We start from the raw sequence: 12,867 nt of genomic DNA, 5'->3' as shown, positions 1-12,867 counted from the left end.
CTGGCTCATATTCATTTTCTCATCGATCAACACCCCCAAGTCCTTCTCTGCAGGGCTGCTCTGAATCTCTTCTTTGCCCAACCCATAGCTGTGCCTGGGATTGCTCCGACCCAGGTGTAGGACCTTGCACTTGGCATGGTTAAACTTCATAAGGTTGGCATCTCTAAATCAGCAATACTAATGCCTTCCTGAGTTCACTCGTGAAAACAGAAGTCACATTACTGATACAGGACAGAAATGCAGAAAGTCTGGAACGCTTCTCTGTCAGGAGTCACGGGTTTCTGGCATGTGTTTCCAGGGTTCTATTACTGTCAGTTACTCTGTGATGTAGTTGTCTTCACCAAGGTGAAGGCTGTGGTGGATAGTCCTTCAGCAACTTCCCAATGGCTGGATGGTGCGATTTCTTTGGACAGTTTTTGGGTCCTGTCAAGAGTGAAAATGGTTAGATTGAACAGTTAACTTACTGTGTGTGCATTCTGATACAAGTGTGCAAGCATTTCTCCTTACAGAACAGATACAAAGGCTGAAATGGCCCTTGTAGTGCAACAGGCAAAGGAAGCAGGAGCGTTTGATGCTGTGGTGTGCACTCATTGGGCAGAGGGGGGTAAAGGAGCAGTTGCACTGGCACAAGCTGTTCAGAGAGCATCGCAGACACCCAGCAACTTCAGGTTCCTCTATGATGTGAAGGTATGAACTGGCAATATTACAGAGGTACTTTGTTTATAAGGTGGTTTCACTAGCTTAAGTTGCTAAAGACTGTCTGAAAGGCTGCTCTGAGAAACAGAAGAAATTTGGTTTTAGAACATTTATTCCACTAATCTCAAAGACCTAGTTATTCAGTTCATGTTGTTTTGACTACTCAATGAAATATTGTTTACTTTTGACACTGAAAGATGCTGCTGTCATTCTGCTGGAGATGACAAACAGGTTTCTACTGTGGCAGCTATGTTTCAGGGTAAGGAGAAGTTTAGTTCTTGAACCTGAGATGTGCATTCCTATCAGAGCATGGACTGGAGCAAGCCTGACCAAACCTGCTACCTTACTGCAGAGCATCTAGGTGTGCTTGTTGCTGAGGATAGAAATCTATATGCCAGCCCATGGAACAGAATTTTTCCAGTTTTAACTTTTTTTTCCTTTCTCTGCAAGTAAGGCTTACAGAGTCACACTACAGGTCAAGGTGGAAGAGTGTGTGGGGGTGGGTTTTTTAATGAATTTGTTTATTAAGATATTAAGCAAATGTGACAGTTGATGTGGAGGTAATGAAGTCACTGTTAGTTCCTAGGTTATAGCCTGAATTCTTGAATAGCAAGCACCTATTCAAGAACCTAATGAGGTATATACAGCTATGTCATTATATATATTTTAGCTTCTCAACAGATACTTTCAATTTTTCTTCTTTAGCCTGTTTTATTCATGTTTTTATTTAACCATTGACATGTATTCCTTCAAATTATTTTCATCTGCTTTTTGGCTTAGACTTGGGAGAAAATAAAGATGCCTCTTTTGTGGTGGCAGTAGGTAACACATAAGCACAGCACATAAGAGATACTGTTGTGTATCTTTTTTTTTTTTTTTTTCTGACTGTAATAAACTAGTTTTGCCCTCTTACCAAGAGAAATGAGTGCAACAACATAAATTAAGTGTCTTTTGAAAACCCTCAAATTGTATGGCTTTGGTCTACAGCAAATAGAAGAGCTATTCCCATCTGCAGATGAGCATTGCAGAATAATATGGAGCTGCTGTGATGTTATAGATCTTTGTAGTTTGGCCCCACTAACTTGTCTGTCTCTTTTCTTCTTGTTTTTTTTTTTTTTTGCCCCTAGCTCCCTGTTATAGATAAGATCAGGATTATTGCACAGCAGATCTATGGGGCAAGGGACATTGAGCTACTTCCAGAAGCTCAGGAGAAGGTTGCCTTGTACACTAAGCAAGTGAGTTTTCCACATCACATGGTATCAGTGGTGCTTTTCATTTAAAATGCTCATATTGAACAGTGATGTTCAAACTGTGTGTGAAGGAAATTGTCGCTCAAATAATCTCTTTGCCTGGGATTCACTATATGCTGCCATGGCAGAGGAGGATGAGGAGGTGGTATGTGAAGGAAGAAACTGGCCCTGGCTTCTAGTGGAGAAGACAAAACTCATCTGGCCCAGTAGCACATCTGTGATAGTGTGTGGGGAGAGGAGGGCAGAAAGATTCAGTGATCTTTCTCTACTGTACTCTCCTCTACTTCAGCAGTTTGGGAATTGGGGAATTGCAAGTAGTTACACTGATGCTAAATAGTCCCTGGTGTTGGCTTTATTTTTTTTTTTTCCCCTCTTTTTCTGCTGAATTGTCTAATCAATTTCTAAACCCATGTGGATTTTTGGTAGTCACAATTTTATTGGGGAAAACATTCCAGAGGTAATACAGTACTATTTGTGGAAAAAAGTCTACTTTTATAAGTCTTGAACCTGGCAGCTAGTTGTTGAATTCAGTGCTTTTTTGGTTGTTATGTAGCTTTTACTCCTCTCTACCATGACATTCTTGTGAATTCATCTGCTTCTTCATTAATGAAGGTCTATAAAAGGGCTTTGAAAAGAAGAGCAATGTGAGAACTAGCCATTCTTTGCTTGCAGTGTACTTAAATAATTTTGCTTTTGCAGTTTGTTTACTACTGGCATACATGGTTTTTCTCTTTTGTGTTTCTTGTGTATCCCTTTAAAAGTCTGTCAAAATACCATAGGCCTGTAATTCCCATTTTCTCATAAACTTCAATTATATTGGTCAAACATTTCTAATTAACTGACTTCATCTGAACACAATCTTTAGTTCCAAGTTATTTAAATATAAGATTTTGGGAGGAGAGTAAGTAAGTTGGCTATCAAAGTTGTATATCTAACGCTTCCATACCAGAAGTTTTTTTGCTTAGTTGGATGTGCAGGGAGGCATGGTGATTCTTTCTTTAATACTTAGTGGAGGGCAGGGAGAGAGTTTGGAGGAGCAAAAATGGGGATGCAGAATGGTCAATGGATCTGACAGGCTGCAGATGAAGTAGCTGGTGGGGAGTAAAATGTGCTGGTAAAATGTTGGATGACTGCAGAGAATGGCAGAATAGAACAATTACATTTGTGTACAAGAACACTTACCAGGTTTTCACTTGTTTCTCTCCACTCTTTCTTTTCATTGCCTTTCCTAGGGATTTGGAAACCTGCCAATCTGCATGGCTAAAACTCACTTATCATTGTCTCATGACCCTGAACAAAAAGGGGCACCTACAGGTTTTATTCTGCCAATCCGAGACATTCGGGCCAGTGTTGGTGCTGGGTTCCTGTATCCACTCGTAGGAACGGTATGTGATTGCATGAAGCCCTCAATTGTGGGGTGAGGAAAAAACTTCATGTGCATTCCAATAAGCAGCTACTTTTAAGTATCTTAGATTAGGAGAATCCTTGTCAGTTGCAATTGGTGTTTCAACAGTCCAGTATATTGGATACCCTGAACAGGTTTTTTCAGGGGAAGAGGGAAGCTAAAATAGACTGTCTGACTATCTGAATACTTAGCAAGCCCCCAGAATACTCCTTGGGTCCCATATCTCTGTCTTTCTGGATTTTAAGGAAGGGATGAGCTCTGTAGCTAATGAAATCTGGGAACTACGTTCTGGTAGAGGGGATGGGAGAAATCCTTGGCCCAGCTACTTGCTGTTGTGACCTTGCATTCCTGAGGAAAGCACTTTGCAGTATTGCAGGTGAAGTCTGTGTACACTTGCAGATCAGGGTAGAACAGGACAACAACTCCAAAGCTTACAAAGCAAACAACTTCTGACGTGACACCTCCAAAGTGGAGCTGACCCGTACCATTAATCATTTTTCAGTCTCCCCTCCCATTTGGTTCTCATGGTTTTGCCAACCATCTGTTTGCTGTTCAGCCTGCATCAGTTCCAGCAATTGATTTCACTGTGCCCTTGAGATTTTCGTTTCTGTTCTTTGATGTGATTGGCACAATGTCAGCTGAGAGTAGCCACAATGGAATCAGCTTTGATATTAATTGACACAGCTTTGATATTAATTGACTAGCAGAAAGAGAAGCTACCTGCAGAATGAACTAACATTTAGATTTGCATCTAAAGAAGGAATTTTAGGATGAAAGGATCCACTGGAAATCTTACCTGGGGAATCTGGGAAAATGTTAAGTGTTGTTTGATTATTTTAGGGGAGAGAGCAGTTGGAGCAAGCAGCTTTGTCTTTTCCTTATTTTGGGGCCTCAACCTTTTTCTGGAGTCTTCATGGCAGCATGTTTGTTTTGATAAGTTTTCGAAAGCATTAAGGGTGCATGGCTCTGATTATGGAATTTGCTGATTTCAGAGTTGGATCCCTTTTTCATTCAAATGCTAGAGCCAAATATTGGATATCTTTTTATTTTAATTCTAAAAAAAATAATAGAATAAGAGCTAGGTAAGGGTTTCCAGATTATCCAACATGGGTAAAATAACCACATCCTGATTAAACTTTGGCTTATCTGTCTTTTTAAAGAGTAATGTGTGTTTTGGGATAAAATGGAAGAGCGTGCTTGTTATTAATGGCTTTTTTTTTTTTTTTTTTTGCAAGCCAAGATTAAATCCAAATAATGATTTATTATTTTTTTTAATCAGCACTGGAGAAAGGAAGGGTGCACAGCATTAATGAGCTGCACAAGAGTAAGACATTTTCCAACATTAGAACTAACACTTTAGTTTCTGATGTCTTCAGTTTTTATGGCGTTGGACTCTCCTTTCTGCTCCCTTCCTAGGTTCCTAATGTTTTCTTGCACATGTAGGAAATCGTGGTTTTAATTCTGCCAGAATTAATGGTGAGTCTTCCAGTTAGGGACACAAAGATAACTTTTCTGTGATGTTTGTAAAGTCAGGGAAGGGATTTCCTTTTGAGAAAAAATTCAGGGCATTTTGAATCAGACCACTATTTTAAACCCATTCAGCAGGAGGTGTTTTAGCCTCAGAATAAATTTCTGGCAGCACCCACTGAACTCTGAGCTGAAAATGCAGCAAATGTGTAGCTCAGTGCAGAAGCTTTTATGAGGAATTTGAGGCTAAATTAATCACTGGTGCATGCATATTCTTGTTATCTGAAGATAATCACAAAGGTATATCACATTTATTTTTTTCTCTCAGCTGCTGAGTTTTGGGTTTTTCCCGTTCTGGCTCAAAGATGAAGCTGTTGTAGTTTAATGAAATACTTTGAGGTTTAAAAGGAAATGTAATTTAAAATATTATCTAGTTTTAAAGTGAAAGTGAAATGAATCATTTGACTCAAAGAGTTTGGCTTTCTTTTCTGATGCTGCTGATGAATTGAAAGCAAATTATTTATTCAGCTTTGATTTTTTTAGTTTCTAAATGGCTTTTTTGGGGGAGTTTCATGAGTGCAATAAATAATAGGTGCTTAGCTGGCATTGGGTTTATTTGAATTCTTGCAAGGGGATTGATTATATCCACATGGTCTAATTTTTTCAGGTAAGTAAATAGTGTGAATTGCGCTGTGTTCTTTTACAGCACATGGGGTATTGAAAGGGAGGAGAATAATGGAGGAAAAGTTCATTTCTTCAGCTTTGAAAATAACTGAGTGGATTAAGCATTGTAGGCACTTGTACAGAAAATTAGTAGCTTGGATGGAAATTATCCCGTACTACATAAGAATTCAGGGTTTAAGCAGACTGCTTTTAAGTAGCAGGGTAGCTACTATGGCTGCCCTATGGATAGGAAAGGAAAGGAGGAAAATTGACTATTCCTTTCAGAATAGCCAGTGCAAGAAAGAGTAAAGTCAGGCCCAACTTCAGCAATTAGGCAACTCATTCTCTGTTGAATGTCACTGTCTCAGCTCTTGCTGTGGCCCTCTGAATCTGTAAGTGGAGATCTGCAAAGCTCTGGTTCTTCAGTGTTAGGTAAATAAATTGTCAGTTTCTTGCTCTGCATCACCAGAGACCAATGGTGACTATGGTGAGAACAGGAAAACCTCTCCAGGCACTTTAAATCCCTTAATATCTTGGTTCTTGAGAGCAAAATATTCCTACAACTAAACACAAATACAAGGAATGGGAGTCTTTTCTGTAGCTCCCCTATTCTCTATCAGAGAAAGCAGCAGCTCTGTCAAAAAGCTAATGCAGTCCTAGAATTCATTACAAAGAGTGGTCTTGAAGTGATTTTTGCCTCTGCATAAACCATGCAAGACCTGCAATGGTATAGTCCATGTGGGACTGATGTTAGCACTTGTAAATGGCTTAGGAAAATGGATAGAATCATAGACTAGTTAGGGTTGGAAAGTACCTCAAGACCATCCAGTTCCACCCCCCCTGCCATGGGCAGGGACACCCCACACTAAACCATGCCACCCAAGGCCTCATCCAACCTGGCCTTGAACAACGCCAGGGATGCAGCATTCACAACCTCCCTGGGCAACCCATTAAAGTGCCTCACCACCCTAACAGTAAAGAATTTCTTCCTTATATCCAATCTAAACTTCCCCTGTTTAAGTTTGAACCCGTTACCCCTTGTCCTGTCACTACAGTCCCTGATAGATAGTCCATCTCCAGCATCCTTGTAGGCCCCCTTCAGATACTGGAAGGCTGCTATGAGGTCTCCATGCAGCCTTCTCTTCTCCAGGCTGAACAACCCCAACTTTCTCAGCCTGTCTTCATACGGGAGGTGCTCCAGTCCCCTGATCATCCTCATGGCCCTCCTCTGGACTTGTTCCAACAGTTCCATGTCCTTTTTATGTTGAGGACACCAGAACTGCACACAATACTCCAAGTGAGGTCTCACGAGAGCAGAGTAGAGGGGCAGGATCACCTCCTTTGACCTCCTGGTCACGCTCCTTTTGATGCAGCCCAGGATGCAGTTGGCTTTCTGGGCTGCGAGCGCACACTGAAGCCGGCTCATGTTCATTTTCTCATCGAGCAACACCCCCAAGTCCTTCTCTGCAGGGCTGCTCTGAATCTCTTCTCTGCCCAACCTGTAGCTGTGCCTGGGATTGCTCCATCCCAGGTGTAGGACCTTGCACTTGGCATGGTTAAACTTCATCAGGTTGGCATCAGCCCACCTCACAAGCGTGTCGAGGTCCCTCTGGATGGCATCCCTTCCCTCCAGCGTATCAACCGAACCACACAGCTTGGTGTCATCGGCAAACTTGCTGAGGGTGCACTCAATCCCACTGTCCATGTCACCGACAAAGATGTTGAACAAGACCGGTCCCAACACCAATCCCTGAGGGACACCACTTGTTACCGATCTCCAGCCAGACATCAAGCCATTGACCACAACTCTTTGTGGTGGGATGGGACTCCAAAAGCTCACCTAATGGTCTTGAGTACTACAGAAAATGCTTAAGCAATACAGCTGTGCCTCCTTGCTGCTTAGATTATTATCAAAGGAAGATCGGGAGGTAATCTGATAAGTGTGCAAAATACTTGCTCAGAGAGAAAACACCAGGTTGGCAAAAAGATCTTTAGAGATAGGCATAACAATACTGATAGTGAAACTGAGAATGCAGATAGAAAATGGGACCTTGGGTTTTTCATGAAAGCAGCTAATGACCACTAACACAAACTACCAAGCAAGGTCACAAATTGCCCACCTTCATAGAGCATCCATGTTTAGCCTACATGTGCTGCTGGACTAAATGCTGAGTTAGAGAAGAGGAAATCCTGTCAGCTGCATTAGTAAATCAGGCCAAGTGTAGTCCCTGCTGGTTTTGCATCCTGTGGCTTTGAAACTGGGTACTTGGTAATGTGACAACTGGAGGGGACTGGCCTGAGGCAGGTGTAGTGCTGGCAGCTGTTTTGCTAGCTTCAGTTCTGCCACTGCACAGCTCTTCTGACTCGAATGCCTCAGAAATGTTCCAGTCAGAACTGACTTTTCTGTCTCTGTTTAAGCTTTATCCCAGTTAAAAAAGAAAACCACAAACTATTTAAACTCTCTTTACAATAACAATTATTCCTATTTATTTAGTTATTTAACACTTCTAGTTCTAGACCCTTAAAGAATTGTAATCAGCTGAGACTTTACAGTCAGCAAAATTGTATTAAAATACGTATCCTCATTTTAATAACCAGGAAACTGCCACAGGTAATTATTGGCTCGCCACAGCAGTCCATGGATGTTCCTCTAACAGTTAACTGGTCAGCTAGATGTCTTAAGTGCTTTGCCAAATCTTGGGATTGGTCACTGGCACTGGCAGAAGCCAAACTAAACCTCATCATAAAAATCCAAACCTCCAGATCTGTGTACTGAGCCAGAAGTTCCTGACTCTCACAGTATGCTTCAAAATGGTACGACCATCATCCAACTAGCTGTATATGTGCAAGGAGTCTTTAGTATTATTAGTATTAGTATTATTTAGTATATTCTTCTGCATGAAACTATGCTGCTTCCATTTTAACATTTTATCTTTTGTTGTACAGATGAGCACTATGCCTGGACTTCCTACAAGACCCTGTTTCTATGATATAGACTTAGACCCAGTGTCAGGAGCAGTAAATGGGCTCTTTTGAAAGGAATTATTAACTGAAGGTAGGTGCCTTCTTGAAGGTTTTCAATATTTGGGCTTTATTTCTCATCTTGAGATAATGGAGTTAAGCAGATCTCATATTATGCCATATGTTTCCAAATGACATTTGATTATAATTCAGCCTGAAAGTTGCCTGCAGTACTATATAACAGTAATTAAATCTATCTTTCTTTCCAGCTCCCAGAAGAACACCTGATGAGTCATGTAAACGGAACTATGCCCTGATCTTTTTTTTTTTTTTTTTTAAGTCAAAACAAGATATTACTGAGCGTACAGTGCAAGAAGTGACTGGAAGGAGGAGTGCTAAAGCATCAACCACTTACTTTTAATCTATAATAGTTTTTATACTTCTGTGTTCCAAGCTAGTTAACACTGAGCATATAAAGCATACTTCCTCTACAAACCTGCTTCCTAATTATAGGTGAAGCAGAATACAGAAGCTTAGCTTTAGTGACCTCTGATTCAAGTACCTGATTTTAATAATTAAAAATCCTAAAGTTGGAGCTGTTTGGAACAGTCTTGGGTCTTAATTGTCTCAGCCATAGGGGTTTTGTAGCATATGCTGTCTATCTTTGAAAGTCTTGTACACTGCATATTCCTATTTGCCATACTAAATTCTGTATTCTGCTTCTCCATTGTGGGAGAAACTGCTGCACTATGAAACTGCACCAGTGTCCTTTAAAAGAGGGAGCAAGGAGGAATCTCCTTTCCTTCTTGCCTCTCTCCAGAAGTGTTCACCCTGGCTTCTGCTCTGAATTATTCCTGCAGACCACCTGAGCCACATCAAATTTCCCTTTTAGAAAGCCCAGCTGTGACTACCGTATTCTACTGTGAAGGAAATCAAACCTCTGGATGTCAGATCAGTTGGGACTGGATCTCTGGCCCATAACTGTGGCTTCTACCACATGCATCTTTTAAACCATTTTATACTCAACAATCAATACAGTTACACTGTTGATGTGCCTTGTTTTCTGAGCTACCTGTTTGGTGAAGAGAGACAACATGAGTAGTGACCAAGTATCTTGTTTTGTCAACAGGCCAAGAATCATTCTGTAACATAAAAATACAATTGCTGCCAATTTTTTAACTAATACAAATAAACTGGTAAATACTTTAAGTGCTTTTGGGGCGTTAACATATTATGCACCAAGATTACTGAAGTGGAACTTACTTCTGTGATCAACTGTACACAGCAGCAATCCCTGTATTGACAAGTAAGAGTGATCATTGCAGCAATAAGTTGCCTGCAATGCACCACTGTGTATGTGCATTTAATCCTGTTTCCTAGATGATGTGTGTCATCTATAGGAAATAAACTACTTGAATTACTCGGAATTTGAGATACTTGCAGTTGACGGCAAAAAGTCTGAAGTAAGACTTGCAAGGCCTATCTGTTTACATCAGAACTGAATCTAAAAATATGGTGATTTTGGTGAAAACTGGAATAATCAGGGTATAGGTGTGCACCAGTGTAAGGGCACATCCGTAGTAGACAGATACTGTGTGTATATATATATGTAGAGAAAGAGCTATACCTCTAGAGTTATTCAGGAGGGGAGGATTATTGTCTAAAAATTACCTGATTATCACAGAAGCAGACAGAACAGCTTGAATTGTCATAAGACCATTTGAGATGCATTCATGGCCTCCTAAAATTTCCTCTTTTATGGTATTCAGTTGAGGCTTTATTGGCAGCCAGCGTTGCCAGAGGGCACACAGGCCACTTGACGGGGTCAGAAGTTGCTGCTGCAGCCTCTGTGCCTGGCTCAAAGTACCTCAGCCAAGCCTTCCCCTGAAGCAGGTTGCCAGAGCTGCTGCCAAGTCCACTGTCAGCTCCTGCATTTAATCTTCCCAGCTACACTGCTTTCCTGCAAGTGCTCTGTGTTCCACCTTCATTTTATGCTTATGAAAGATGGGATAAGTGCAAATTTATGCTAAGATTAGCCTCCTTTTAGTTTAGCATGAGCTCATAGACATGTGCTTGAGAGAGATGGTTCAAGAGGTTGCTAGTCCAGCTCCTGCAGGGCGGCAGAACAGTGGCTCAGGCATGCAACTGCTGAAGGCCTTCCTGTGCATGGCAGAACTGGTGACAGCAAAGCAGAGGGGCAAAGAAATACCCCAAGCATCCCTGACAGTTAGTGAGGGAATGCTATGCTAACCCTCACTTTGAATGTGTTGAAATGTGAGCTCTCCAGTGTCCTGGGTTGGGGCAACCCCCAGTATCAACACAGGCTGGGGGATGAAGGGATTTAGAGTACCCCAAAGGGACTCACAGGGGTACTGGTGGATGAAGGGTTGGATGTGAGCTGGCAGTGTGTACCTGCAGCTCAGAAGGACAAATGTATCTTGGGTTGTGTCAAAGGAAGTGTGACCAGCAGGTCAAGGGCGGTGATTCTGCCTCTCTGCTCTGGTGAGACCCCATCTGGAGTACTACATTCAGCTTTGGAGTCCTCTGTACAGGAAAGACGTGGACCTGTTGGAGAGGGTTCAGAGGAGGGCCACAATAATGATCAGAGGGCTGGATCACTTCTATGAGGAAAAGCTGAGAGAGCTGGAGTTATTCAACCTGGAGAAGACTGGGAAGACCTTATTGCAGCCTTTCAGTACTTAAAAGGGAGTTGTAAGAAAGATGGGGAGAGACTTGTTAGCAGGGCCTGTTGTGATAGGATGAGGGGTGATGGTTTTAAACTAATAGAGGGGAGATTCAGGCTGGATGGGAGGAAAACATTTTTTACAGTGAGGGTGATGAAACACCCAGGTTGCCCAGAGGGGTGGTGGATGCACCATCCCTGGAGACATTCAAGGCGAGGCTGGATGTAGTTCTGAGCAATATGATCTCCTTAAAGATGTCCGTGCTCATTAGAGGGGTTGAAATAGATGACCTTTGAAGCTCCCTTCCAACACAAACTGTTCTGTGATGATACTATGGGTCTTGCAGGACTGACTCATAAATAGGTTGGGTTTTCTTAAGTCTCTCCTTTGCAACTAAGTACACCAGCTAGTGTTTGCCCTATTAAGTAAGACACAAAGGACACTTAATTTCTGCTAACTAAATATTGGAAGATTGTATTCTCTTCCTGTTGCCTAGAGAAAAATCTAATTATGTACGAGTTTGTTCTCTGTGGGCTATTTGTGGGCCCAGAGCCCTTAGCTGGTGTTACAGCCATCCGTTTCCCCAGCTGTGCTATAATAAGAGTCCTGCATCATGTCATGTAAGAAATAATGCAGGGGTTTGATGTTGGTTTGGTTTATTTTTCTTTGCTGACAATAGGTACAAAAGCAATAGGAGCGAGTGTTGCTTGGCTGGCTTGCTGCATGTTACCAGCGTGGGCCCAGAAAGAAAAGACAGCCTACAGCTGGGCCAGGACCTTTCAAGTTTACTTATCTTCTGACCAGATCCTCTACTTGCCCCAGACCCTGTTATTTATTTGCCTTCCACCACAGCCTTTGGTGGTACCATCTTCCCCCAGAGGCGCAGGAATAACTGAATTCCATGCCATATTTCTACATGGGATTGATGAGAACCTGCCTCCATCACACCAGCGCACACATGAGCCATCCTCATGCCAGCCATCCTTGTGATACTGTTTCCCTTCCTCCTGCCACTGGCTGCATCGAAGGAACATCTCCTTGAGGTGCCTCACTTATCTTTAATGCAGAAGTAAGGCGTAACTAGAACTCGCCACCCACCCCGGGGGGAGAAGCTGTTTCCAAATGAAGATTATTATCCTGAGTGAAGGCAAGCAAACACATCTCATAGGGGAGCTTTTAAAAAGGCAATTCCTTGTCACTTGGTTCATGTTTCTGCCCTGCTGGCTGACATTCCAGCCCAATGAGCCTGTTCTATGCATTTTTCCCATGCAGAAGCCAAGGAGGTGGGAGGCCATGTGTGTTTTTCTAAGGCTGGCCTTCACGGGAAGCCACTTGCAGGTTCAAAGTGTGCTGCTGCGCCTGGGTTCTTATGTTCAAGCATGCTGTGAAGTAGTCCTCAAAACCTTTGTGGGCGTCAGTCAGCTCCCTGCGGAGATGAATGGGGATGTTCAGGCATCTCCAACTATAGCTTCATGTTCATCAGCTGCACTTGGTAGTCCTTTTTCGCGAGGCCTTCCCATCAATTGTGTAACAGCTGGGGATGCGATTTTTTAAAGTTAGAAGAGGCTCATGAAAGAGGCACTTTCTCTGGGATTTGGGGCGAGGGGTTAGTTTAAACCCAAGAACTGGCTGCCCTTATCAACACCTCTGAAGGCCTTGCTCCTGCAGCAACCCGAATTGTGTGTGCTTACAGCTGCAAATGTTTCAAGTGGGAAAAAATAAGGCAGCTGCCAAGAGCAAG

The 12,867-nt window shown here is 42.3% G+C and overlaps 1 protein-coding gene across 5 annotated transcripts in view; it reads left to right on the top strand.

Moving 5' to 3' along the window:
• The window catches only part of MTHFD1 (methylenetetrahydrofolate dehydrogenase, cyclohydrolase and formyltetrahydrofolate synthetase 1), a 45,768-nt gene extending 36,163 nt beyond the window's left edge, over positions 1–9,605 (top strand). For 2 of the 5 annotated variants that reach the window (XM_080619758.1, XM_080619761.1), the window contains 4 exons: positions 510–687; positions 1,824–1,931; positions 3,179–3,331; positions 8,428–9,605. In XM_080619758.1, the coding sequence (XP_080475884.1) occupies positions 510–687; positions 1,824–1,931; positions 3,179–3,331; positions 8,428–8,517 (529 nt within the window). In that variant the 3' untranslated portion in view covers positions 8,518–9,605. The remainder of the gene's footprint in view (positions 1–509; positions 688–1,823; positions 1,932–3,178; positions 3,332–8,427) is intronic. The other 3 variants (XM_080619759.1, XM_080619760.1, XM_080619762.1) reach the window with 3 other exon arrangements.
• Positions 9,606–12,867: the final 3,262 nt, after the last annotated feature.

Source organism: Psittacula echo, assembly GCF_963264785.1.
Source record: "Psittacula echo genome assembly, chromosome: 5".
NCBI lineage: Eukaryota > Metazoa > Chordata > Aves > Psittaciformes > Psittacidae > Psittacula > Psittacula echo.
This window is presented reverse-complemented; position numbering and strand designations above follow the sequence as displayed.